The sequence below is a fragment of the Bradysia coprophila genome, unplaced genomic scaffold, assembly GCF_014529535.1.
Source record: "Bradysia coprophila strain Holo2 unplaced genomic scaffold, BU_Bcop_v1 contig_235, whole genome shotgun sequence".
In the NCBI taxonomy this organism is placed as follows: Eukaryota; Metazoa; Arthropoda; class Insecta; order Diptera; family Sciaridae; genus Bradysia; species Bradysia coprophila.
The window spans coordinates 2,023,427-2,049,778 of NW_023503496.1; the positions used below are offsets into that span (position 1 = coordinate 2,023,427).

A 26,352-nucleotide genomic window follows, 5' to 3' on the forward strand; every position below is an offset into this window, starting at 1 on the left:
CTCACTTAACGTGAACTCTTGGGTACGTTACTCTATTTTCTGTGCATATAAGAGGAAGAAGAAGGAGAAAAAAATTCAGTGAATCAGTCAAAACTACTGTAATTGTAAAGGGGCAAACTTAAGACCTTATGTGGAATTTGGGTGGAAAATGGCGCAAATCATGTGTTTTAGGAATTTATAAAGTGGAAAATCTTTCCGGTTTCAAGTTTTTTCGTCAAAAAGACGAGACACGGGTATCTTTATTTTCAATTTTTAGCTGCTTTATTTAAAAAATTTGGGGAAAAAATCATTTTGGCGTAGTCTATGCACTTATTACTTATAAATTTAAGTTTATCTAAATCTCTTATTTGCGAAAACCTTCTACTACGATCTCACTCCTTCATCGAAGATGGACTAAAGGCAACGGGAACGGTTATTGCATAAATCGAAAGATAATAGTAGTGAGTTTGCGTAAATGACATAAATTATAAGTTGGAAATAAGAAGCCTGCAGAACATCTGGTATGAAGATGTGACTTAAAATTTCTAAATTATAATTTGACTTATAGCTTACATGTCATTTACGCAAACTCATTAATCATTCTTGGATTCATTAAATTAGATGTTTTCAAAATAATAGGTGATTGTACATTGTACACAATATAAAAGGTGAGATACGCCTCAGTTGATTCCCCTTGTATAAGTGGTTGATACTTCAGATTGCAAGATAGTAAGATTTCAGTGTTCGGAAAAATGATTGCGCACGCTTTTTCAAATGTTTTTGCATTATTTTCGAAAGTTTAGATTTTTTGTAAATTTATCGGCGCGCCGATCGGCGCACCGCCGCCGACTATAAATTTCTTCCGGCGCGCCGCCGCCGATCCCTTACCAGTCGGCGCACCGCCGCCGACTATTTTAAGATCGGCGCACACCTCTAAGTCTGCCTAAATAAGGCAGACCAACCAACTAATTCTGACAATTTGAAAAATTCAACTAAAAAAAATCCTCTCACGACCATTGGTCTAGAGACAATCGTATAAAAAAGTCACCAGAGGTGACCTACTCTTCTCTAATTTGTACAACATCAGACAATATCTGCAATACTGATTGCCTAAATTTAGGTTGTCTTTGAAAATTACGGTGACAATGACTGCGTCAAAGCTTAAGACGAATCAACACAACGCTAAATTGTAGCCTAAATTTGTATCCGTGTCCTTTCTGGATAAAGTGGGACCACCGTTTTGTGTTGGCTTTGAGTAACAATGAAAGGTGTTTTTGGTGGTGTAACCTACTACTTCGCACAAATTTAGACTATAATTTAGCGTTGGGTTGATTCCTCTTAAGAGACATGGATGCTTAACAGAAATTGTAGCCTACGTTTGTGAGTTTCGTATTTTATTTTCGACGATATTCCATTACCAGAATCTTTTTTGATAAATGTAAGACGACAATAACCACCACAAACGTGTTAGTATCATCGGAATAAAATACGAAACGCACAAAATTAGGCTACAATTACAGCAAAGCATCCATGTCTCTTAAAGGAATTAGTGTTGTTACACGATCCCAATTGGAAAATTTCACTTCAGTAGGTCACGTCTCCCACTGAAAACAATTACATTATTAACCCCACCCCACCATACACTTTCCATTCATCCTAAACAATATTTTCCATCCGGGACTGTTATGGGCAGATGGACGATTCCCTTCATGTTGATAAAAAGTTTCGAATTATTTCACAAAACTGAGCTTATTGCAACGGTTTACAAATATAAAAAGAAAAGGAAAATTTGAAGTGGAACAATGGAAAAGTGGGACACTGAAAATATAAAACCAAGAAAAATTGTTTCCCCCACATTCGGTGTATCGGTGTTATACACATATTCCATTCTATTCAATTTGTTACATTGGAATGAATATATACTTACAACGAATAAAGAAATTATAAATTGATATTCTCTGACTGACTCAGCGGAATATTGTAAAACGAAATATTTTCTTGGAATATAATCATTGAAGCATTTTGAAGCTTCGTTACAATAAATTCGAGGATCAAAAGGAAAATAAATAAAATTTTCGAGATGAAACGGCTAGACAGTATGTCTAGCTACGGGTTTATGCATGCAAACAAAGCACAAATGAGACCGAGATATAAGGTTAAATACGGCAGATTGTAGATTAAGTGCGGAGGAGGTCTGTTTACTATTAACGGTTAGCAAGCATAGTGAGAGAACGCACCAGATAGGTTTATGACCCGATTGAATGTGTATTCTTTGAGGCATTTTTTGTGTTTGAACAAAGAATTATTGCGTGCGATGCGAATTTTTGATTTGAATTCTCGTTTACAGGTCAATAGCCAGTCTAAACAAGACGTTCCGTTCGATTAGAGCTTGGTCAGATTGTACGGGCGAAAGAGACCATCTGATATTTTATGACGGCAGTTCGACAAATGATCCAGTGCTGGCAAAATATTGCGGTGGTGACTGGCTACCGAAAGTGGTTTCGCGGTAAGTGTCTTCAATTTGTTGGTTTAGTTTTTGCGGTGATGTAATTGAATTTTGGCTCGAATTAATGCGATGCTCAAACTTTGCCTACTGCTGTGGCATACAGTTTCGAACATTCCAAAACCAGCCGAACCGTTCGGAGTTTTTATTTTTCCATTTTTTGGCGTTCCTGGCGTTTAAAATGCCAGTGGCACAAGGATAGATGTCAACAGGCACCAGAATAACAAATTCTTTTTAACGGTCAAAAAGCCTCTTCTTTAGGGGCCAGCAGTGGTACCAACATATAAAACTATATTTCTAAGAAAAATTCAGACTACTGAGTCGAGGAGCTACCCTATTTCAAATCTATTCTGGTGCCTGTTTATAGTGCGTTGGTTAAGCAGTGCTTAATAAGCACTTCGCAGAACTGTCAACTTCTAGGACACTTGGTTTATTCACAAGAAAATCCAACTTGACGAAAATGATATGTTTTTCTCAAGTTAAAGTTTTCTTTTAAAAATGCTAAGTGTCCCAGAAGTTGACAGATCGCGAAGTGCGCGTTACTGAAGGATGTTATCAGGGAGGAAAATTTCCCGAAATATATTGATCAAACGATTGACCGATTTATACAATAGTGACCGACTGATTCACTAGGAGTGGTTGAAAAGCGCGTCTTCACGGCAGTAAGTTAAAATTTATTCTTTCTTGCAACAGGTTATGGGCAACGATGTTTATTTTCTCTTCATATCGACCTATATGACACAATGACCTCTAATCATCCGCATAAAATTAGTTCCGCAAGCGGTTCATGGGATTCTCAAGAGGTCGCTCCTCTATCGAAACTATGTCAAGGATTATTTCAGTGACATTGATTCTTGAAAATTCTCGAAATTCGTCAGAATTAAGAGTCTCGAGATTTCAAGAATTTTAATGATTCTTGAACGTCTCGATTTTCACTAAATTCTTGAAAAACTCGACATTCTGAAATTCTAGTCAATTCTCGTGAAGAAGATTCGAAAATGTGCCCTGAACTATGTGCAACTGCAGTGTATTCAAATCGAATTTCCCTTTTTTCTCATAACTTTAATCACTTCAAAGCTTTTATAAAACTGATCAACTCAAATCTGGTAGACGTTTTTGCCGATTCTCCCAGCATTCTCATCGGGAACGACAAGTCAAATATAGCAATTGACTCGTCCAGCTTTTCCAACGAATTCTGCAAACGTTTCCGGATCAATGTCTTCGAACATTTTCCCGATTCGAGAATGTTCCTAGACAAAAGCACTTCGGCCGCTTGAATTTCGTACAAAATGCTACCTGAAATTTGGGTAATTTAAGAAATTGTTGAGCTTTGAGAATATTGAAATCCGAAAGAAGAATGTCGTTACCACGGGATGTTGAATAACCGGGTGATAGTACGTCCAAGATTTTTAAAACTTCCTGGCACAATTCCAATTTGCGATGGGTGTCCGATTGTGACATTTCATGTAAATTGTATCCGGGATCATGTCCGTAGGCCTGTTCGAATTATCATTAAAATTTGTCAGGTGCGCTGGGATACCAAAATATCCCGAATTCATTCCAATGAAGTAGTAGAGTAGCGCACATCCAAATTTACATAAATCTACTACTTCGTTGGATTGCATTCTTGTTATATTGACTGGATTACTTTACGCAGCTCTTCATGAAGCTTTCAGACTTACCATACACAAACTGAACTTAATCAAAAACGGAATAAAATGATTCGGATGCAAGGCGGTTCTGCAGTCCAGCAAAAATTTCTCTTTGTCTTTAACAGTTTCCAAAGTTTCTGCAATATTTTCGTATCTGTCCACAATAGCTCGAATATCAGCAGCTTTATACCTGCCGGAAATGCAATTTATTACAACAGCGAAGTGGAGAGCTTTGAATTTTGTACGTTTGTGCAACCCTGAACAACACAAAGTCAAGCACTCGTTGCGCAAAATTCAAATCCTTTTCACCGTTAATTCGATTTACAATTTTGAACATTTTCTACACTTCCAATCCGCATCAATGTTGGTCAGACCATCACATTTTGTGGACACAACCGACCCATTCCTGCAGTCAGTATTGCTGCACAAAATTGTGCTGAAGTTGGTGTTGAATTCGTACGGATCATTGCATCGTGCACATGAGCAGTAGAAATATTTAGATTTAAGGAGGTGTCTCCTTCGTACATCAGTTCCCTAGGACGAGTATGGTGAAAATGAACGAAGGTTTTAGTAAGCAAAGCAACGAATCTTTCGTCATGTTTCCAAGTGAACTCGCTCTCACTAACCTTTAAACACCAGTCGTAGCACATTGTAACCGGTGCATTTCTCGGAATATCAACAAAGCTGACCACTTCCAACGTTCCATCGGTCATATTTTCGAAATGACCGGCATTGGGTACACAGTTGTGGGTGATCATGGAACAGGTTGGAAATATGCTTGCAATGGAATTGAACACTCCCAATTCGAATCCGTTCACCTCGTAGATTCCGCATATCTGCAAGAGTGAAAAAAAAGCGCGACTGTGCTATCAGTGCTCTCAAGCTGGAAACAGACAAGATAACAATCAGAGTCTGTCTTCAGCTGTACAAGAACCGATTCGTTCTCCGAGTTAACTAACGATATGAATGTCCTCTTCGGAAAACAGTTCGCCCAGATTCCACTGTTCACGAATTATTTTTGCTACTGAAAGATCGTCACTCCAATGCGGTAACGTTTTACGATCTTCGTTGTGATGTTCGAGGGACAGAAATTTTTCCCAATCTACGGATTGGTTGATTTTCAACAGCAAAGTCCGGAGAACTGTAACAGCTCCATAGTCCATGCTGTTCATTACCCCAGGTGGCTGTAAGAGAAAAACAATAATTTTCGAATCTTCTTCGGGAGAGGCGACATTTCTACACGGTCAATATCATCACGATCGTTTTTCGGACGAAATTATCACTTTTCTAGACGATTTTGTCGTCCAACAAAACGATTTTATCGTCCAACAAAACGATATTGTCGTTTTTTGAACGATAATATCGTTTTGTTGGACGATAATATTGCCCAGGATGGTATTATCATTCAAAACGATATTATCGTCTAGAAAACGATATTATCGTTCCTGACGATATTTACCGTGTAGGTATGTCGCACCACCTACAAACTCCCCCTTGGTACCTTGATATTTTTCTCCGCGAAAAATTTACACTCCAATCCGGAATGCCCTTCAGAGTACTGACACTTCTCTGTGCAGATTGGCCACGAACACGTGTTGCAAGCGAACCTACGATCAGTTTATTTAGTGAGGTTTGGATAGTCGTTGCTTAGTTGAACATACTCAAGGGATTTTAAGTGAGAACAGCATCCGATGCATGAAGCCATTTTACCGAATATCTTCGGGCCGGCAACGAGACTTTTCTCAGTTAAAATTATCGTTCCCTTTTGAATGTTGGATTTCGCTTTCAAAAATCTGTAAAACAAAATTAATTCTCATGCGCGCTTTGTGTTTTGCCTTATTTTCTCCACTCTCAAGGCCATGAGAAAATTTAGTTTTCTTGACAAATGGGCGATTGACATTTCTAGTGAGAAAAGTGCAGCACTTTCTCTCCCGTGTGGATAAAATAGAACTTTTATCATTCGAACTGTCATTTTGACATTTTGTTTATGTTTTCGAAAATGGTATGGCGAATCGATGATGGTTTCGTAAAAAAAACCGGCAAAACACAACATCCCATGAAAAACATCGCTCAGCTCTGGCTGCATGACTATTATCGAAATATTGAAAAATGCTTTCTAGCGATAGCGCCTTCTCTATCTAAGATTATTACAATTCTTTGGAGATAGAGAGAGAGAGAGATAGTGGGATGTCTTGTCGAGCGTAATTATGTATTGGTTGACATCGATAATCGACATAATCGACAGTCGATTTCCGTGCAGAAAAATTTATTTTATTTTATTTTATCCGTAGAATGATTGTTGCAGCTGTAAAATATGCAAGTGCATTAAACTAAATCACCTTCCATAAACCGGTGAACGGTCACACACCAGTAAATCAGTTTCGAAAATGTTGTCACTGAACACCACGTCATTCTAAAAAAGAAAATCGATAAATTTCCTTCTTCTCGAACAGTTTGAGCAAACAGTTTACCTTTGCCTTTCCCTTTGAACGTTTGCGACCCATTTCTCGGATAAGAGATTGGACGGCAAAATGTCACCCGCATGTACACCGTATCGATTCAAAAATATTTTAATTTAAATTGTGGATTACATCAACAGAAAATTGGACAACTTTACGTTATTGATTTACACACAGAGACCCGTCCAAAGAAACTGTGTTACTCTTCGGTTGAACTATAAATTTTATATTCGCCGTTTCAATCTTGTGTTTTCGGTGTGACATGTCTGAAGCGTCCAAAAATAGAATCCAACATCCAAGTCAACATACACACCAGTCTATTTTAACGATGTTAATGATTACGAGCGGTGTACATTCGGCAATTCTTTCATTTTCTCTTTTGTTTTTGTTTTTCTCGAGGGGCTAGTCGCTTGTTACAATTTTGTGGACTTGGAAGATGTGACTGGGAGAAATATTTGACCATCCACTTTTTCGGCTGTTATCGACTTTGTTGCCCTTTGATCGATAAGGATGACAAAAATTTCTAGATTATTTCGTGACCAACCCCCTCGTTTAAATTTGGATAGTTTTTGGTTTTCTTTCATTGAATCAATAACTCCGACGTATCGGATCGATATTTGCCGAAGTAAGTTTCTTGACCTGTCCCAAAGACAGATTCCATTGCAACGATTGAATGGTGATAATTTGCTGATAGGAATGAACATAAAGATTTAAGAGGGGGAGGTAATCTAGTAGCTAAATTGACGTTGAATATGGAGTTGCTATTGTATGAGAAAAGTTGTCATTTTCGAAGGTGATTCATCTCTCGGACTCGGCTGATTAAAGAAAAGTTCTTTGACTAATTTTTGAAAAGGTCGTCTTAGGCAACGCACTGCTCCTAGCAGGAACACTACTTTGACAAATGTCCAATTTATTGGAGGCTTTTGTGATGAGAGCTACCGTTTAAGATTGATTGTATTGTGTGTTTTAACTCATACAACGAAAACAAGTCATCTATCTTTACGAAAAAATCGCAGTGCCTACTGTGACTTCAGCCTCCAAATATTTCTTGTGTTCATACTAGGAGCAGTGCGTTGTCCTAGGCTAAGAATTGTGAAAGTAGATTAGATGTAATGTGGTTGATGATAGCTTGTCACCGTAGGCGGAACGTATTTTAGCGTTGAGTGAATAAGGGAGGGACGGGTCGATTTTTTTCGTGATTTTTTGTCACATATTAGCAGAAACACGAAAAATAAGAAACTCGTACATCGGGCATTCTCAAAATATCGTTTCGTTTAAAAGATTTTACAAAAAGAAAATCTATGAAAATAGCACTTCCCACTCAATTTCACACCCACATCACATCCACTCTGAACTTAGTCAAATATGGTTTAACGAAGAAAATCGTCGTCAAAGTCGTTAATCGTAACATGAGTATTGTTTTTGAAACGTCAAATCACCAACACAAAAATTTAGTGTTGGTTGTGAAAATTGAAATAGTTTCGGTGATTTCGATGTGATTTAATTCATATTTTGTGCGAAAATGTGCTTCTCGTGTTTCCGATGAGAAATTTATTATGGCCAATCATGTAAACAAACAACCATATTGTCGTTTGGTGGGATGTGAGCGTTGTGAGGTCCAAAAGAGGTGACCCAATAGAAATAAAATGTCGCCGGTAATCTTAACACGTTGCCGGTTATTGTGACTTGTCAACTTTAGGCGCACCGGAAAGTGCTAAGTTAGTCGGGGAATACCTCCAAATAAATTTATAAAAATCAAAAACTTGACTTTTGATTTTTAGAAATTTATTTGAAGGTATTCCTCGACTCCGTTAGCACTTTCCGGTGTGCCTAAAGTGCCTGCTCGAGCATTATCTTCCACGTGTTAAAAATTACGTTTTAGCGGAAACGCTTTCGTTTAAATGTGTGTACGTTTCCGGTGAAATAAATTAGTGCGAAAGCATCCGCTTTTGAGGAGTTTTACGATAACACTTTTAGTTAGAGGGGTGTCACATCCCTTATTCTATAAACTTAAATATTCCTGCGATTCAATGCTAAAATATGTTGGTTTTCGAATGCTGCGCCAACCAAATCGACCAAAATAAATTTATATAAAAAAAAACTTGTCTTTGGTATTATCTGCGTTCCCTGGGCCCATAACCTGTTGGTTTTCCAGATTTCTAGGAGATACAAACCACGAAGATTACAAATAAACGAAGGAATTTATTAATTGACATGCGAACAGTTGGACTAATATAATTGTAGTGAAGACTTCGATACACTTTCTTCGATACTAGAACATAAGCTTTCTTGATCATTCAATTGGAAATCCAACAAAATACGTTCCGCCTTACGTAGACAAGCTATCATATCAACCACTGGTTAGATACGTTGATTTTGACATATGTCGAGAATAAATTTTTGCTAGGAGTGCACTGTCAGACAATATTGTTGGTAATGTATTGCTACTGTGCTTCCGTTCTCATTGTTTTCGTTATTTTAACTTCAAGTTCCCCTTTTCTCATCATATTGCCTGATCGTTGGTTCATCAACGGCACTTCAAAATATCTCTTCAATTCACAAAAATTGAGATTTATCACAAAACGTCTTTTATGTCTGCAATTGTGTTCAGCAGGAGAATTTATATTTTAAGTAAATGTGTTAGCCATAATAAGTACACCCTCGCAGGCTCTCATTCAGCACTGTGCATAAATAAACATTATAATTAAAAGCAGACTTTAAAACAGAAAATAATTTTCCTATAAAACGCTCTCGCTGGGATTTTATTACACATTGTCGCATGGATATACACAGCCAGCAACCACTATCATTAAGTCGGATTTTCTAACATCGTTTTCGTTTAATTTTATTTTTTTTGCATCATTACGATATTACCACGGTCCGGGAGATGGAAACAATGACATATTGCGAGGTCGTAAAGGCAATTTGTTGAATCGTCGAATTACGAACAATGCGAAATCGTTGTGGACAAAAGGAATCGACAAAATGACGGTCAATCAATTAATCATCGATGGTGATAATGGTGACAATTTCGGGCTATTACGCAATGGATCCAATAAATTTTCATCCATATAACTGAAGGGGTGTACGCGGAACCGCGACGTTTTATTAAATTAAAGAAATTCAATGTCGGAAACTATATTTCGACGTTGCGACATAATAGTATTCGAATGAGCAAAAGCATAGCACTGCTCCCAGCATTAACAATGAATTAGCAAGCGTTAAAATTTGGAGACTTTAGTGATGAGAGCTGGCTGATGCCATTTAAGCACCTACGCTGCAAACGAACCTGTAATACATACCCATATTTTTAAAGACATTTTACAATTGTGAGAGTTACAATTGTGGCTTTCGCAATGTGACGCATGTGAAATGTGTTCAATAGCTTGGCTTTTCTTAGAAGAGCTGACTAGAGTTAACTAAGATCAGAGACCAATCATGTATAATTAGAAAAACCCTATTGTCTGACACCGGAGTCGAACCCATGACATATAGGGTGTGAGTCCATCGCACTACCGATTGAGCTGATTGAATGCTCTTCTAACTAATACAACAAATATAATAGAATGCTGGGAGCAGTGCTATGCAGGGACTGTTTTTGGGAAACATTTTCCAATATTTTCATAGATTTTCCCAGACTTTTCTTAAAATTGGTAAAATGTGTGGAAAATATTTTCCCAAAAATAGTCCCTGGTGCCTTGACAAAAAAAGGTTTGCGTTGGATATCTGACGCGTTGCTGTGTAAACCAACATTTGCCGGCGAAATGCACAACTCCGTCGTATCATTTCGTTGAGAATTATCTGAAACGTGAACTCTCAAGCAGTAACGTAGTCCATGAGAACCCATAGTTGCGAGACATTTAAAGGTTCTGAACGATCGGTACAATTACTGGAATAACGTAAGTCGGTTAATTGACTTAGGAATTTTGCATTTTTAATAGATCATTGTCAATGTCGTTTGAGCTGTCAAATAAGTTGTCATTTTCACAAAGCTAACCTCAAATCAAACGAAAAAAGTATTGGATGGTGAGACGCCACACAAATTTTCATACATTCCAAGGGGCGGCTCTGTGAACGAAACATCTTTCGAGGTTAGCTTTGTGAAATTGACAACTCATTTGACACTTTTTGAGAGAAGATACCGCTATTTGACACTGATCTATTGTAGGATTGTGGCATCAATGTCCGGGTATGTCTCAGTAGTCGGCTAGACATGACGAGGTTCATTTGGATCGACATGTCAATACGGCTGCGTGCTCTGAATGGAATTGTTTAGCATGTGATTGTTTAGATGTAGGAGTCTAATTAATCCACAAAAATAGGTGTAGGAATGATAGACGAATAAAAACTCTAACCAACCATATGTACATGTCCAGAAACTGGTGCCTCCACCCAGAAATTTACCAAACTTGGAGTGACTTGTTAACGCACTGCAGTGCGTTGGACTTGTCTTAACTTTTGACCATCTTTTGGTGATACCCAAAACCTGCTTTAAGTTTTCGTCACAATGTGTGACATTTTCTGTTAATTAATGTTTTGTCTATCTGGCTATTTGGTTCCATTCTAACTCGACAATCATTTCAATGTCCAAGTGTCAATGATTCTCAATCAAAAAATACAGATTTTCAGGGATTCCACGCACTCACTTTTCTCACTTTTTACAACTAATTTCAACATGTGAAAAAGTGAGCAACTATTTGCTCGATTTCTCACTTTTTTCAACGAATTAATCAATTTTTATTTATTCAAAGCGAAAAAAAGACTTTTTTCAACTATTTTCAGTCCGTTCACTCACTTTTTTCAAAACCACTTAAAACAGGTTGGAAACCATGTTAGATTTGTGAAATTTCGCCTGCGGCACTCGAAACTCTCCTTTTTTTCTAGTCTTGTACATTATCATTTAGAAATGTTACCTCTGGAGTTAGTGTACGCAGAAACTTTGCGTCGACTCCAGTCTACTTTTTGATTCCACAACGAGCGTGTGCCATTGCTTGAGTCATTCAAACAGAACGCACGCTTATTATGGTGGAGGGATCTGATCAGAGCTTCAGAGCTGTCAGGTGAGTTACAGGTAACCTGCAACTTTCATACAAATTTTCCTGGTTTCAGATCAGGTATCGATTAAGTCTCAATGAAACAAACGTCAAATGAAAACAGCAGACACAAGAACAATAGTTTAATGTTGAGCTCGAAAATAGTTAGTTTATTGAAATCCTGATGAGAGAGGATGAAAGTCTGTTTGATTGACCATAAAAATTACACCAAAGCGTCTCACACGCAACCTCCATTAAAGTTCTGTAGCGCCGTAATTGTTCTATCAATTTCCATATCGGGTCCATAATGTCAACAGAAATCGGCACAAAAAATGAGGTTCTGCTTTTCAGTCAATTTTATCTGCCGATTTCTCTTGAACGTTACAAATTTTTCTCAAGCTTTCCTGACTGAGTCATAGGAAATGTAAGAAGTAAGATGGAGGTAACGAATGTCCTTAATGTCATCCACATCTAAGTTTACGACAACATGCCGAAACATGGATTCTTTCTGAATTTACAACCATTTTCTCACAAGCAATTCATGATGATTCGAAAAGTGCTGATGTGACGCAACAAAGTTCTAGTTGAGTTTGATGAATTTTAATTTTTAGAAACTTACTTGCGGAATAACTGGCTTTGCGTAAAAGCAGGGTAAAAATTTCCCGAAAACTCACTTTTTTACCTATTTTCAGATCAGAAAATCAACTATTTCTAGCAACTATTTTCGTGACTAATGCTCACTTTTCGACTTTTTCACTTTAAATTCTCCGTGGAATCCCCGGATTTTGTAACGCTCTTCAAACTTCAAAGCATAAGAAATTGATTTCAGTACATGAAAACCCAGAAAAACGTTGTGCTGACCACGGCGCTTAAAATTAATATTTTGTTAACATTAAGATATGCAAGCCTTGGTTCTTGAAGCATTTCCTAAAAAAATATTCTTTCCCTTTTGTGTTTAATTAAGCACGAAAAGCTGCATTGTCTTCAGTATATTTTTTTTTGTAAGGAATCTGACCCAACCGCGTATAATGAAAATCATAACATCCATCCCACACCGTAATTCTTTGCGCTTATGAAATGTAAAATGCATTTTGATGATAAAAACAACTCCAATTTCCTCGCTTCTTAAACGAGCCGAATGCCGGCAAAAAGTTCAATTTAGAAATTTAATTAAATTTATTTTACATTAAATGTGATTAATAAAATCAAGTCGAGTCAGAAACTATTATTGTAGCAAAATAATAAAAATTTAAGAAAAAAATCCGAGAGGGAAAGACGTTCCAGACCAAGGGAAAATTGAAGCATTCCATTTTTAATGAAAATAAAACCGCCCCGTCCTCTACACTATACTTTTAGTCGCAGCACTTTTCTTTTAGCTTCGGCTTTGCCTTTGGTGAACGGATAAAGCGCGCCGCCGTACACACTTTGAAATATTTAATTAATTTATTAAATTACATTCACTACACATTTTAAAGATAAATTTCAATTTACGCTTCCATTATAACCGAGCTGCTTTAGTGGATATTATAAATATAAATGTAACCTCGCATCACCACCCGCACCACCCAACCCATTCAACAACTGACACACGGAATAAAACGGAGAATTGTCGCTCGACGAGAATCACATAAAAGATATTTGATTCAATGTAAACGGAAACGCTGAAGTTCTTATTAACATGATGAGATTTACGGAGCTGTGTCACTACACATTCTAGATTTGCACGAAACACCCCACAGTAATTCAATAGACCACTTCGCTTTATTAACTTTAAAACATCAAATCAAAGCGGAGATTTTCTGAGAGAATTATTATTCTGAAACAGCAGCTCCATGGACTTCTATTTCCATAATTTGCACAATAAAACGGAGAAGAAAACATTTATTAAACAAATAAAAGGTGCTGCCCTTGTAACAAAGGTTGCTCAAACACACAGCTTATCGATCGTATCACTTAATCACAAAATCTTTGGATGTTAATGAGCTGGCTGATTTCTTTGATAATTAGGTTGTCGGATTAGTAGCTCCGAATGAAGACAATTTCTTGCCAAATATAATTAATTCAAAGACATCATCAGGACTGTAACAATAACAATTTTCATTGATAAATGTACAAATTTACACCTAACGTTGAGGTAATTGATGTAGCAGTAGCTTCTGTATCATTTCCATTCAATATTTTACAAAGGATAAAGATGGGGTGGGGGTAGATTTACTGTGTGAAATGGTTAATATTCGTGTTAAATATGGCATTGGACGTGACCTATGCTCGGGAGGTCAATCCTTATTTAAACAGTGACCTCCCAACTGTTGAATACAGTCTAGATTTTCGATTCACGACAGGTGAATTATCACTGGAATGTGACATACGAAAGGGAGATGACATTCACACCTCGACATCGACAAAAAAGCAATTATTCATTAGACTTGCAAACAGTCCTGAAGTCAGACTGCATAGTCAGATGGGGCGCTAGAAGAAAAAAACGCCAGAAGAAAATTTTTTTGATGGAAAAAAATATTATTTTAGAGTTGGCAGGGTCGGCCCTGCTTGCCCTCTGTAGAAAGAATTTCGGCAAAATCTAGTTCTTCAAAATGTTCAAAATTTCATTTTTTTTTTACTTTTTGAATAAAACCTCTTACATGCAAGGCACAGCTCGTTCAACTTTATTCACATTTGTTAAGCATAAAGCGCACTGAAATTTTCCATTTCGTTCAGCACCTCGTTAGCGATTGGCTCAAATTTGAGACGATTATCGTGTGACATACAATAAAATTTCTCAACGGAGTGGAGGTACGGTGGAGACATTTGCCCTTCCACACGTGATCGAAATAGAACCGTAATGTCAGATCATTTTTTAAAACTTCAAACCGACTGTTTGGCAACCACAAATAACATTAATGATGACCCATTAACGACAAAAAGTCGTCTTATCAAAGCCTACAGAAAAAGTTTTCTTTTCTTACACTCTGCACATACATTACACCGGGCGTACCAGACATGATTTATTATGTTTTCCTCGGTCCTTTGTGTACATACAGTCATGCGAACGTTTTCTACGATTTCTTTCACTTTTTGTTCCCGCATCGCAATAAAACATCGAAATATTGTTGTTACAACCGAAAGGACACATCGGTTGAGACCGCGCTGATACTGTATATGTGGAAGGGTGTGATGGAGGTGGCGGTGGTGTAAATATAATAATGTTCCAACAAGTCAGTTCGATATCTTTAACCCGAAAATAAATCGTTTCGGAAAACGGCTTGTTTAACATGAAATGAGAGGGTAAACTGTGCTGCGTGATGATTTGTGTTCTCGCGGTATACAACTTATTAAGTTGGAGATGAGATAGACTTGTATTACATTAGACTAAATACCGAGAGCGGATAAAAATTGGCTACGAGAGTAAATGATTTTGAGAAACCGCCGAACCGAGATCCAGTTATTCCACCCACTCCAAAGCACTTCTTCCCCTCTTTTGACTGTTGAATATTTATAACCGGTTTTTCGTTAATTTTGATTAATCTCATTACTCACAAAATCATAAACATTCTAATTGATGGCAATGATGGCGCGGATAATATCTTGATAGGAATTTAACGTTTAAGTGTGTACTACACAGGGTAGTAATATATACCAATGGTGTTATTACGGGTTGATTGTCTGATCGTATATGGTTGTCGTTAGTCATAGGAACGTCGGTTTTATTCTCTCTTGTCTCCTGATTATTTGATCGATAACAAAACATTTTACCAATTTCATTAAGTGTTTTTGTGCCGGAAAGTTTGTTTATTTGAAAATAGGACAATAAATCCATCGGTTCGGATTAAAAAGTTACATTCGTTTAAAGAGGGAAACCTTTTTCCGGGGATGCTGTAATTTCGGTGATGAATGTGCATAACGATGATAAATTAGTCGAGAAGAGGGATATTTTCGGATGAATGTAAATGTCAACCCACTGACTGGGTAAAATAAGAATGGAAATGTTAACGGAGACGTTTTACGGAATGTTGTCATCTCGGGGAAGTTTTTTATTCGTTTTTATTTTTTTAAACGGTATAGAGGTATTGAAGGGGCTTCTGGATACCTTTCTGTAATTTCTCTGATTTCATTCGATTTAGAATAATTCGGAGAGGTTTTGAAGTCGAATAAATTGTTTAGTCTTTAAAGCTCTGTCTGCTGTGTAACAGTCCGTTAAAGTAAGCACAACCGATTAATTTTAACAGTTGGTTCGAAGGGTGACACACTTTTTGAAGTAATTGGATAAGTGCAGTTCATCAGCGTTGATTATGGCACGTCGACAATTATATTGCGTTTTCCATTGCAATACCATTGCAATCCTTATTGTAGGTTATGTTAAACAATCGCAGACTGCGATTCGCATCACAAATGTCGATCTCTGCAAAAACGAACCAAAAAATACATTTCAACGCTTCCCGGTATGAAAATGACGCGCTACGTTTAAAAAAAGCCTCCGCACTTTCCATTTTGAATTTCGACCGCACTTACGGCGTGAATTAGGCTCAACTTTTTGTTGGAGGTGTGAAACTAATTTGATGTTGTCTGGACGAAGGACGACTTATTTGTGTACAGTAATTTAGAATTTTGGTGAAAAGTATAACACAGATTACTTTGTTGTTCTACAATTGATCGTGTTACTTTGATTCTCCAACACTCCTCCTCAAACGTACACGATCAATATCATCATGCTAATCCTGAAAACGTTCACGATTGGTACTCCTCCTTAATAACCATGAATTTCCTCATTCGTCATTCGCCATGATCAACAAACAAATTCCAAACGTCTTGTAATTCTCCACACAACACTTTGCTACGCTGCCACGCCCGACTACGCTGCTATGCTTGGCTACGCTGCTATGCCGAACTACGCCGCTATGCCGGACTACGTTGCTATGCCTGACTACACTGCTTTGCCGTTATGTCTTGCTTCGCCACAATGTCTCGCTATGCCGCTATGTCTTGCTATGCTGCAATGCCCCGCTATGCCACAATGTCTTGCCATGCTGCTATGCAAAGTTACGTGTTGTAATTATTCGTTTCTACACAATTTAATAAACGTTCCTGGGCCCATAATCTGTTGGAGGTGTGAAACTAATTTGATGTTGTCTGGACGAAGGACGATTTACTTGTGTACAGTAATTTAGAATTTTGGTTAAAAGTATAACACAGATTACTTTGTTGTTCTACAATTGATCGTGTTACTTTGATTCTCCAACACTTTTGTAAATACTTCCTGCGGAAGTTCCGTAAACTTTAAGTAGTTCAGACAAATGTTTGTTTGTAATGCCACACATTAGGCTAAATTCGTTTGCTTAGGGAGGGTCTAATTTGTTTGATTGATTTATTTATTTTAAGGTCCGCATAACAGCCTTTACGGCCAATAACACGCACAGTTTAGACGTGACTGCGCCTCAAAGTATGCAAATAATCTCGCCTAAATGTAGGCTAGATATGCACCCAAATTCATTGTAGCGCTGTTTAGTGATGCAGAGCCACCAAACAAACTACAACTACCCAAATTATGAAGCTTTGAGTGAACTTTACGACGTTATCAGTGCGAGAAAAACTCTATGTTTGAAGCGGGAATCGAACCCGGATAATTTGGAAAGGCTGGTACAGATACAGAGCCATTCCTTTCATTCGAAGGGAATTTGAAGGAATTGGGTTCTAAAAAATTGCTGAGAGGTTTGGCCTGACCTGACCAGACTATTTCTTTTCATCAGTAATCCTGAACCAGATTAACTGAGGTCAGGTTTCAGATCACATCAGGTCAGGTAAAACTCACTAAATCACTTGCTAAAATTCAGGTGACATTGAGGTTCGGGAAAATCTTAACTTAAACACGTCCAACTTGATTTGTTGAGAGCATTAATTGAGCCGAAGCCTATAATAGTCATAAATTGCTGTTACGCTCCAACATAAATTTTAATATGTTCCGTTCACTCATTACAGAGGCCCCGAAATGCTGGTCGCCTTCCATTCGTCACCATTCTCAGCACCGCTACAATCGAACATCCCGAACCGAGGATTTGAATTGGACGTGGACATGTTCTTCGTTGATTCGGACTCACATGACTATGCCCAAGGAACGAGAGGCGTGTGCGAATTCAACATTAACGCATCGAATACTGGTAAGTTTATGGCATTGCAAAAAAGAGAATATAATTCCAACCAAATAATCGTTGTCCGTTCATGCCATTGTGTACGCGGGCAATATTTATGGCATCGAAGCAACAAAAAAATGTTTGTCAAGCGTAACAATTTTCTACGTTGCTGGCTGTGTGTAGGGATAGCTGGAAAGAATGGAGTAATAAAAAAAGAAGAAAATAAAGTTAGGGAGACTGTATAGAGCGAGGATGGTAAAACTATTTGGCAAGCACTATTTATCCGCATTGCCTTAACGATCCAAACAGAATTTTAACTGCAATCACACAGCGTATAATTTCCCATTAGAATTTTGCTCGTTTTGTATTGCATGTCGTATGAAATACTACCGACTGTTGTCGTCGTCGTCGTCGTCGACTGAACGTTTAAGAAACTTTTAATTGAAACAAAAAGTTGTTTCATTGGAGTCAACAAAAAAGAGTGCTGGAACGAAATTACATTTAAGTTGTGACAAATTAAAGTTGCAATAAAACGTGTTCACTGTGTTTACATTATTTATCGATGCATTGCGATGGGACAATTTATTGAACATTAGTGGATGGTGGAATGAGCGATGGGATGGAAACGATAGTGTTAATGCTTGCAATGATAATGATATAAAATTATGTAAAATTTATATTCAATTGGATCACATATAATAATTACAATATGCGCGCGCATCTTCATGCTCGCGCATGCGCAATGCATTAACAGTTCAGTCGATAGAATTGTTATACTTGAATCATATACGCGACATTATGAACAATTATATGCGCGAATGTAAACATTGCAATCATTAACGTGTAATATGAGATGCATTAAGCGAAATATGTGGTAAAAAGATGTTAAATGATTTATGGTATTCATTTCTTGGAAATGTTTATAATTAATTGTCTTTTTTGGAAACATTTATTCCGGATAGTTTTCGGTATAAATGTATTAACCAAATTATGGAAAAGGATGAACGTCACATCCGGTGCATTGCTTTATTACTATGTGAATCAAGCGTTAAAATACTTCCCACGATAATTATAAGTGATTGTAATTATAACAATAAATTCTTTGTTTAGAATTAGTATAAATACTGTATCCATTCAATGGATAAGATCAGAGTTTGAGGAGAGTTTGAGAAGTATTCAAACAGAAGAGTTTGAGAAGTATTCAAACAGGAGAGTTTGAACGGTAGTCAAACAGGAGAGTTCTTGTGAAAGAATCAGTTAATAAAGTAAAGTTTATAATTAAAATAAAACATCTTAGTCTTTTTATTCGATAAAAGGATAACCGTAGGAAAAAGCTCCTACGGGTTAAACAGATAGGACGTGTCGCAATGAAGCGACTATTAGGGTAGGCTGGGTAGTGAGTAATAAAATGAGTAAAAGTTGACTTTAAAAGGCCCGTCATTGGGAAATGACAGGACAGTTTCCCGAAAATGTATGTAAAATTTTATCACAAAAATTCACCGAAAAAATTCAAAGAAACTCACCTCTTATGCTTTCCATTGTATTCAGGCATAGTCTCTTTAGGTCGCCAAGGCATATTTGAACACTAAAACACTTTTTACTCGATGCAAAAACAAAAAGTTTTTTTTTGTTTTGTCGCGACAAAAACACAGAAAATATTTCGACACAACTGTGACACTCCGCTACTATAAGTACTAGAATCAATGTTTGCTGTGTTCACTTCGGCGGTAAAATATTTTCATTCAAAAAAGTGTCGGACATTTAAAAACAATCATCAAACGGTTGACAAAGGGTAGCGTATACAGTTAATAATGCTCATCGACCATTTTTTAAAGCTTTACGTGAGCTCAGCGGACATTCTCTCAACGATGGGAGAGCATTTATTAAAAATTTAGCCTCTCGTAAGACTGCGCTGAGCGTAAATAAATGTTCGTTCCTCTTTAGTAAGCTAAGAAGACTTCGCGAAGTCTAATAAGGCCACCTCTTTGAATAAAAATATCGGCTGAGTTCTAATAATTCTCCGCCGAACTCTAATAATTCTCCGCTAGGCTTCAAGAAGTGTCCGTTAGGGCTAAGCAAGTTGTAGGAAGGCTTAATGGAACGAATCGGACACTCAGCGGAGATCTGCCAAAGCTAAGTGGAGTCTTATTAAATCATAGCAACAATTATTAGGTATCCGCTGATGCTTATTGAGTGTTCGCTTAGCTTCATTGCCTTACTACAACGTGCTAAGGTCTGAGGGACTCTTACTGAAGCCTAGCGGAGAATTATTAGAACTCATTAGAGGTTTGTCAAAGCTCAGCGGAGAATTATTAGAGCTCAGCGGAGGTTTGTTAAAGCTCAGCGGAGAATTATTCGACCTAAGCCGATATTTTTGTTCGAAGAGGTGACATAATTAGACTCAGCGAAATCTTGTTAGCTTACTAAAGAAGTGGGAGAGGTTACAATTTTAATAAATGTCTACCATCGTTGAAGTGTCGGGCACTTTTTTGAATGAAAATATTTTACCGCCGAAGTGAACACAGCAAACATTCATTCTAGTCCTTATAATAGCGGAGTGTCACAGTTGTGTCGAAATATTTTCTGTGTTTTATCGCGACAAAACAAAATTTTGTTTTTGCATCGAGTAAAAAGTGTTTTAGTGTTCAAATATGCCTTGGGGACATAAAGAGACGGTGCACGAATACAACGGAAAGCATCATGGGTGAGTTTCTTTGAATCTTTTCGGTGAATGTTTGTGATAAAATTTTCCATACATTTTCGGGAAACTGTCCTGTCATTTCCCAATGACGGGCCTTGAAAGTTTTAGCGGGGAATGTAGATCCTGATCGTACCCAATTCCACGCTTTAAAAAAATGTGAGATTTTTTTTTCATTTTCCCAGGGGAGAGAGAGAGTTATTCTTACGTCCATCTCCGATTTGTGGGTGCAATTCTTCGAAATCTCAACTTCAAAGATGTTGACACTTTTGACGGAATTGTAAACAGATGTAGTCTGGCAACACTGCAGTTAAGGCTAGATTGTAAGCTAAATACGTTTTTTTTGCTACTAATTTTTACAACTAACTACTTCAGCTTCTTAGTCTAAGTCCTGAAGCAGTGGCAAAAAGATTGTTACTTTGACCACTTCTTCATCTTTTAGCAAAAATCTGGCCTACAACCTAGCCTTGACTGCAGTGTTGTCAGACTCCGTTTTTTAAACTATTTCTTCATTTACTTCAGGCGGGTACAAGAGAAGGTTGTAATTTACCAAAAAATGGTTTAGTAACATATAAATCGATAATAATGTAGAGTCACGTTTACATGTTAATATTGACCTCGGCTTCGCCTCGGATCAAAAAAGTTCCCAAGGCAACTCGACTTTTTTTTTACTTTTTATCTCTAGCTTTGTAAATAAATAGTACATTGCTGTGTTCAGGAGTGGGACTACTGCCCTAGCCAAAGACGCACTTGTCAAAGTAACAGTTTTACAATCAAAAACAGTGACTAACATTCTAAAACCGATCGTCGGATTTTCATTGATTTTGACGTCTTGTGGTGTTTAAAACGTCAAAACACATTACCTTAATACGACTGTTCTTGTTCTTATCATATCTTCTTACTGTTTTGTGTTTTCACTCAGCGTTTGAGTTTGTCACGGTATAACTACCTCAATTTCCTATTTATCAAGCTGTACAGAATTCATCCACATCGGGACTTGTACTCTTGGTGGAAAGCCCTTGTTCTAGATGCAATTTCAACGGCACCTTTTAATTAAATTATTAAAAAATAATTTGACCAAATAAATAATGTCATCAAGAGAGGGTGATAGAATTCCCAGCATTCGCATTGTTAATCTGCATCCCGTCCAATCAAAATTGTATTTTCTTGGCTAACCGATACGCTAATTTGTATTTTATTAACTCATACAACACCAGCGCTTACCCGCTAAAATCTACGAGATTTACTTTATTCCAATTTAAGCTCAAAAAACGTAAAACCCATTAATCCAATCAAGTTGGTTGTGTTCCTGTTTTTTTTTTCCTGTTTGTTTTTGGGGAAAACGAGAAAAGGAAATCAATTAAAAAAAATTCCCCGCATAGTCGTGTGTTATACATATTGCCATCATTGAACGTTCTATATATCATTGTTCGACGGTAGATTGCGATGGTTAATTTGTTTAAAATTTGAATGGGAATGCAGAAAAGCATAACGTAAGATAATTACATTTTATCAAAGCTGGATTGTCGGGGAAATTATCTTAACTTCTTCGCTCTGCAAATAAATCGAATAATTTGGTACAGTTGCCGCAAATAAAGTTTCGGCTTTTTATGCCTTCCTCAATAGATCTTTTATAGCCGTACGTTCACCATCTATACGTATAAAGTAATTAGAGAAATGCTAACACACTGGGCACTGCTTATCATTTCTATGGTTGTAATGCGCTGTATTTTACGGATATTTTTCTTTTGGTAAATCGATTTTCTGAATTCACCAAAATTTCGTGCAAATTTTACCGTACTCGAAAACTTTTCATACGATGACTGAAACGGTAAATGTTGTCAATCGTTGTGTGTGCCGTGACTTTGGTACTTTCATTTTAATTTATGGGTAACAACAACCCGATCAATCTCAAAGCTATGACATCACGACTATTATATTACCCAGGGGAGGTGCAGGAAAACAGGAAAAGTAGGAGAAAATGCAGTTTTGCTTGCTTTTTCGCCAATAGTTACTGTCGCGCCAACTAGATTTTATTAAAAACTTAAAATTCTGTTTCGTCTCGACAATACCTTTCATTTGACATATCGCACATCATTTTCGAGCGAAAACGTCTAGGAGATGCTGGAAAAACTGGTGAAAAACAGGCAAACATGGAAAACTCGCTGTTTTACTTGTTTTCTTGTCGTCGCCTCTAACTATTAATCGACAGAAATGATTTTTCTAAAAATCATATAATCAGATTCGTCGCGCTTCATTCGCTGTTTTGAAGCACTTCTCATTGAGTCGCGGCAACGTGATTACGCTAGTAAGTTAGGTGGGCACGCTAAACAGAGGTAAACAACGTAAAAGTCAGTATGTTGGGTCTTTTTAGAATTTTTAGTTTTTAATGAAATTCAGTTGGTGCAACACCAACAGTAACTGTTGGCAAGTGAACGCAAGCAAAACTGCATGTTCTCCTACTTTTCCTGTTTTCCCGCACCTCCCATGATCGGAGAAATATGGTTCACGCGGTGCACGTATGTACTTTATTTAAAACAACTTTGGAACCAGAATTTTTATAGATGCATGTCTGCTACAAGGTGTGAAAAATGTCTGTAGGGCTTTTGATGGTATAACGAGTGTCGACAAATCTACACGTTAAGCACCGAACGCATACATGATGTTCTAGGTAACTCAAAAAGCTTTTCATCTAGTCTCGGACACCCTTTTTGCTCATAAGGGGAAACAACGCGGTTCCAACACCAAACGTCACAGATGCAACATGACCTGAATGTCGGGTCCCGAATTTTTCGTGATCCGGCGAAGGTTTGCATTATCTTCACTGTTTGACAAAGTTTACAGCCTTGACCAGTTCTTGATATCTTAATCGCGCACATATCCGAATATAATCGATTGAGCTCAAAAAACATTTAAAAAGAACAACTAAAAAGGCCATAAAAGCAATGGATGCACTTCGGGTCTATTGTTATTATAGAGAAACAGATAAAACATAACGGAAAAATTAGGGAACTTTCGGGAATTTAGTTCCCCTAAAATAGGCCCTGGCTCCTATTCATATGCAAATGCACTACACTCTAATGCCGCATATGCAGCGTAAAATATTTCTCGTTTCGCTTCACCTGTTCCCAACTTCAATTTTCCCGGTTAAATCAAACAATTTACTTGTTAAATGGGATGATTTCATCGGCAATAAACTGTTTATGTATACGACGAAGTTAGCGTTAGTGCATTTCCGAGTATAAGTGTATCGCTCGTCGTATTATACATTCGGTATACACTAAACGATAACACTGATAATCTCTCCAAAAACACAATAAAATAAGCGTTTTCGCTACCGACCCAATATGCATTGCATATACTATCACCAAACTCGATTAATATTTCCATTAAATTTGCATCGTTTTCATGGGGCTTAATTCATTAGCACACAAACCCCAGCTTCCACATTGTAGTGTGGAAGCAGGTAGAAAACTGCTTTTCGTGCACATTGTGCACTATCCTCCCTGTGTGCCATACTTTACTTTCAACTTTGTGTTTTAAATATTTTACAAATAAACTTCCGTTATAATTGAGATTTTAGCTCTGCCGGTTGCTTTTAGTGGTTTACAGAGCAAATATCTATAGATTTCCGTGTGCACTTTGCATGCCAGTAATATTTTCCATTAGAATGATATATCCTCTGCAATAATAAACAAAATCAATCGGATGCACTTAACCACATTACTCAAATACGAGCGCATTAGGATAAGGGTGAGCATTTCCACGAAGCAAAATTAGCGAACGTTACATTATATGAGTTGGTTGTTGAAAAGGTGCAACAGAGAAAATATGGACGGAAACTGTGGCCGCATTTGGTCGGAATATTTTATATTTTTCCATTGAATTTTCAATATGTTTCATCCCTTTCCCTTTGAAAGCATTCGTAAGCTATGCGTCAATTTCGTTTGCGTAGTCCCAATCAACAAATAAAATACCATCTGGCAACCACAGAGATATTAATATGGCGACTGGGACATTGCGATCAACGCCATCTTTTAACACGTCAACGACCCTCTGGCGTTTATGTCTTCATTTTCTGTGTATACATTTTGGTTCTCTTGCTGGTTCAATCAATTACCGCAACGTGTACGATCTAATGTCTGTGCTTGAAACGCCGAGTACATGACCCACTTTAAAAAAAATCAAAATTTGGCACCTTTCAGCAAATAGGACCTTTTCCAAAAATAGGACCCGCCCGGATCCCACATTCAAACACTACCACATAATTTAATCGTCCTAAAATAATGCTGAATTTGCTAACCCAAATTATTTTTTTCGGTGTTGACTGTCACTGTGACTTATCATAATCAAATGAATGGAAAAATGATGTTACGACCTTCGTATACAGAAGTTACGCCACATTATACGCATCAATCTATATTCCACAAATAGCATTAACAAAATAATAGAATAGAAAAATATTTTCACACAATTAATGCCAATCAATTCCAAAGACATTTTAAAACATTTTGGTCCAAAAAAATATGAAAAACCCATTAATGCAGCAAAGATATCTCAATTTTAGTTTTCATTTTCATACTAAATCTCAAAATCAAAAAACTGACAGATCATAACAAAGTAGATAAAAGCTCTCTCTGACGTATAAATTTATATGATTAATTGCGTTAAAAATTGTAGATGTGTCTCTGCTTTTGTAGAGCTTTCTGCTTTTCTCCGTTCCACTTTTCCAACGTAATCCAAAAGAAGCTTAAAGCTTTCGATGCCTTTACAAAGGTTTGATGATTGATCCATCTGAATATAGATATAGATATAGATATAAATTTGGAAAAGTCTGGCAGACTGTAAATTTATTTTTAACAAGAATTATTTGTAAACAAACTGTATAAACTTGATTTGATTAAACGAACAATTAAAAAAAAAAAAATAGATGTCGCAAGTGAGCGTAGCAATTGTGAATTGTGTACGAAGTGTTAATTGAACTTTGAACCAGTTAGTTGCGGCTTGACTCCACGGCTGGCAATCAGTCGTTTTTCTGCAGCTGTTGACATTCGAACTCTCATACTCGCAACTCAACCGAGTAATGGAAAGCAAACGGATTAACCATTACGACATTGAATTGTTAATCGATTCACCCTATTCGTCGTAATTTTTAGCCCCGTACGAAGTACTGGGGGCTTATAAGATTAATATGCCGTTTGTAACACGTCGAATTGGAAGCAGACAGTAAGGGCAAAGCATTTGGCTATGTTCATAGATGACGAATCAGCAATAAAAAAAATGTCCGTCCGTCCGTCCGTCCGTCCGTCCGTCCGTGACCCCTCTAGCTTGAGTAAATCACAACCTTTTTTCAAAATTCTTTTTTTTCCCGACTGGTATCGACAAAAGTAAGGTCAAGTTCGAAAATGGGCATGGTAGGGTCGGCCCCTCCAGAGCTAGGGCCCTATAGGTGTTTTTCAGTCTTTGGACGATATCTACCGAAATACGCACGCAATAGCTGCTTGTGATATATCAAATGAAAGGTATTGACGAGTAGAACAAAGTTGCTGAACATTGTTTTTGGGTAAGATGCAACGTGGGCTTGTTGGGAGGGCTCAAAGGTTGTTACTCGGCCCTAAGTGTTTTTTGCACATAAATCGAGTAAATCTCATCCGATTTTGCTAGTTTTTGTTTCATTTGAGAGGTAATTGAATGCCGAATAGATTGATGGCAAAAAAAGTTTCAAATTTGGGCCCTTGCACTAAGGCCGCTACTCGGCCCTAAGTGTTTTTTGCACATAAATCGAGTAAATTTCATCCAATTTTGCTAGTTTTTGTTTCATTTGAGAGATAATTGAATGCCGAATAGAATGATGGCAAAAAAAGTTTCAAATTTGGGCCCTTGCACTAAGGCCGCTACTCGGCCCT

General features: G+C 37.3%; 2 protein-coding genes across 2 annotated transcripts in view; one reads left to right on the forward strand and one right to left on the reverse strand.

Annotated features, from left to right (window-relative positions):
* Positions 1–26,352, forward strand: part of LOC119077365 — a 122,959-nt gene that overhangs the window by 76,001 nt on the left and 20,606 nt on the right. The window contains exons 10-11 of the mRNA XM_037184550.1: positions 2,327–2,485; positions 17,597–17,775. Coding sequence (XP_037040445.1) covers positions 2,327–2,485; positions 17,597–17,775 — 338 coding nt within the window. The remainder of the gene's footprint in view (positions 1–2,326; positions 2,486–17,596; positions 17,776–26,352) is intronic.
* LOC119077383 (SET domain-containing protein SmydA-8-like) lies at positions 3,518–6,917 on the reverse strand. Its single transcript, XM_037184580.1, has 10 exons — positions 6,606–6,917; positions 6,474–6,547; positions 5,796–5,927; positions 5,636–5,741; positions 5,094–5,318; positions 4,761–4,970; positions 4,460–4,668; positions 4,165–4,324; positions 3,850–3,979; positions 3,518–3,778 (listed from the first exon to the last, which is right to left on the reverse strand). The coding sequence occupies exons 1-10, from the start codon at positions 6,636–6,638 to the stop codon at positions 3,549–3,551; spliced, it is 1,509 nt and encodes a 502-aa protein (XP_037040475.1). The 5' UTR covers positions 6,639–6,917; the 3' UTR covers positions 3,518–3,548.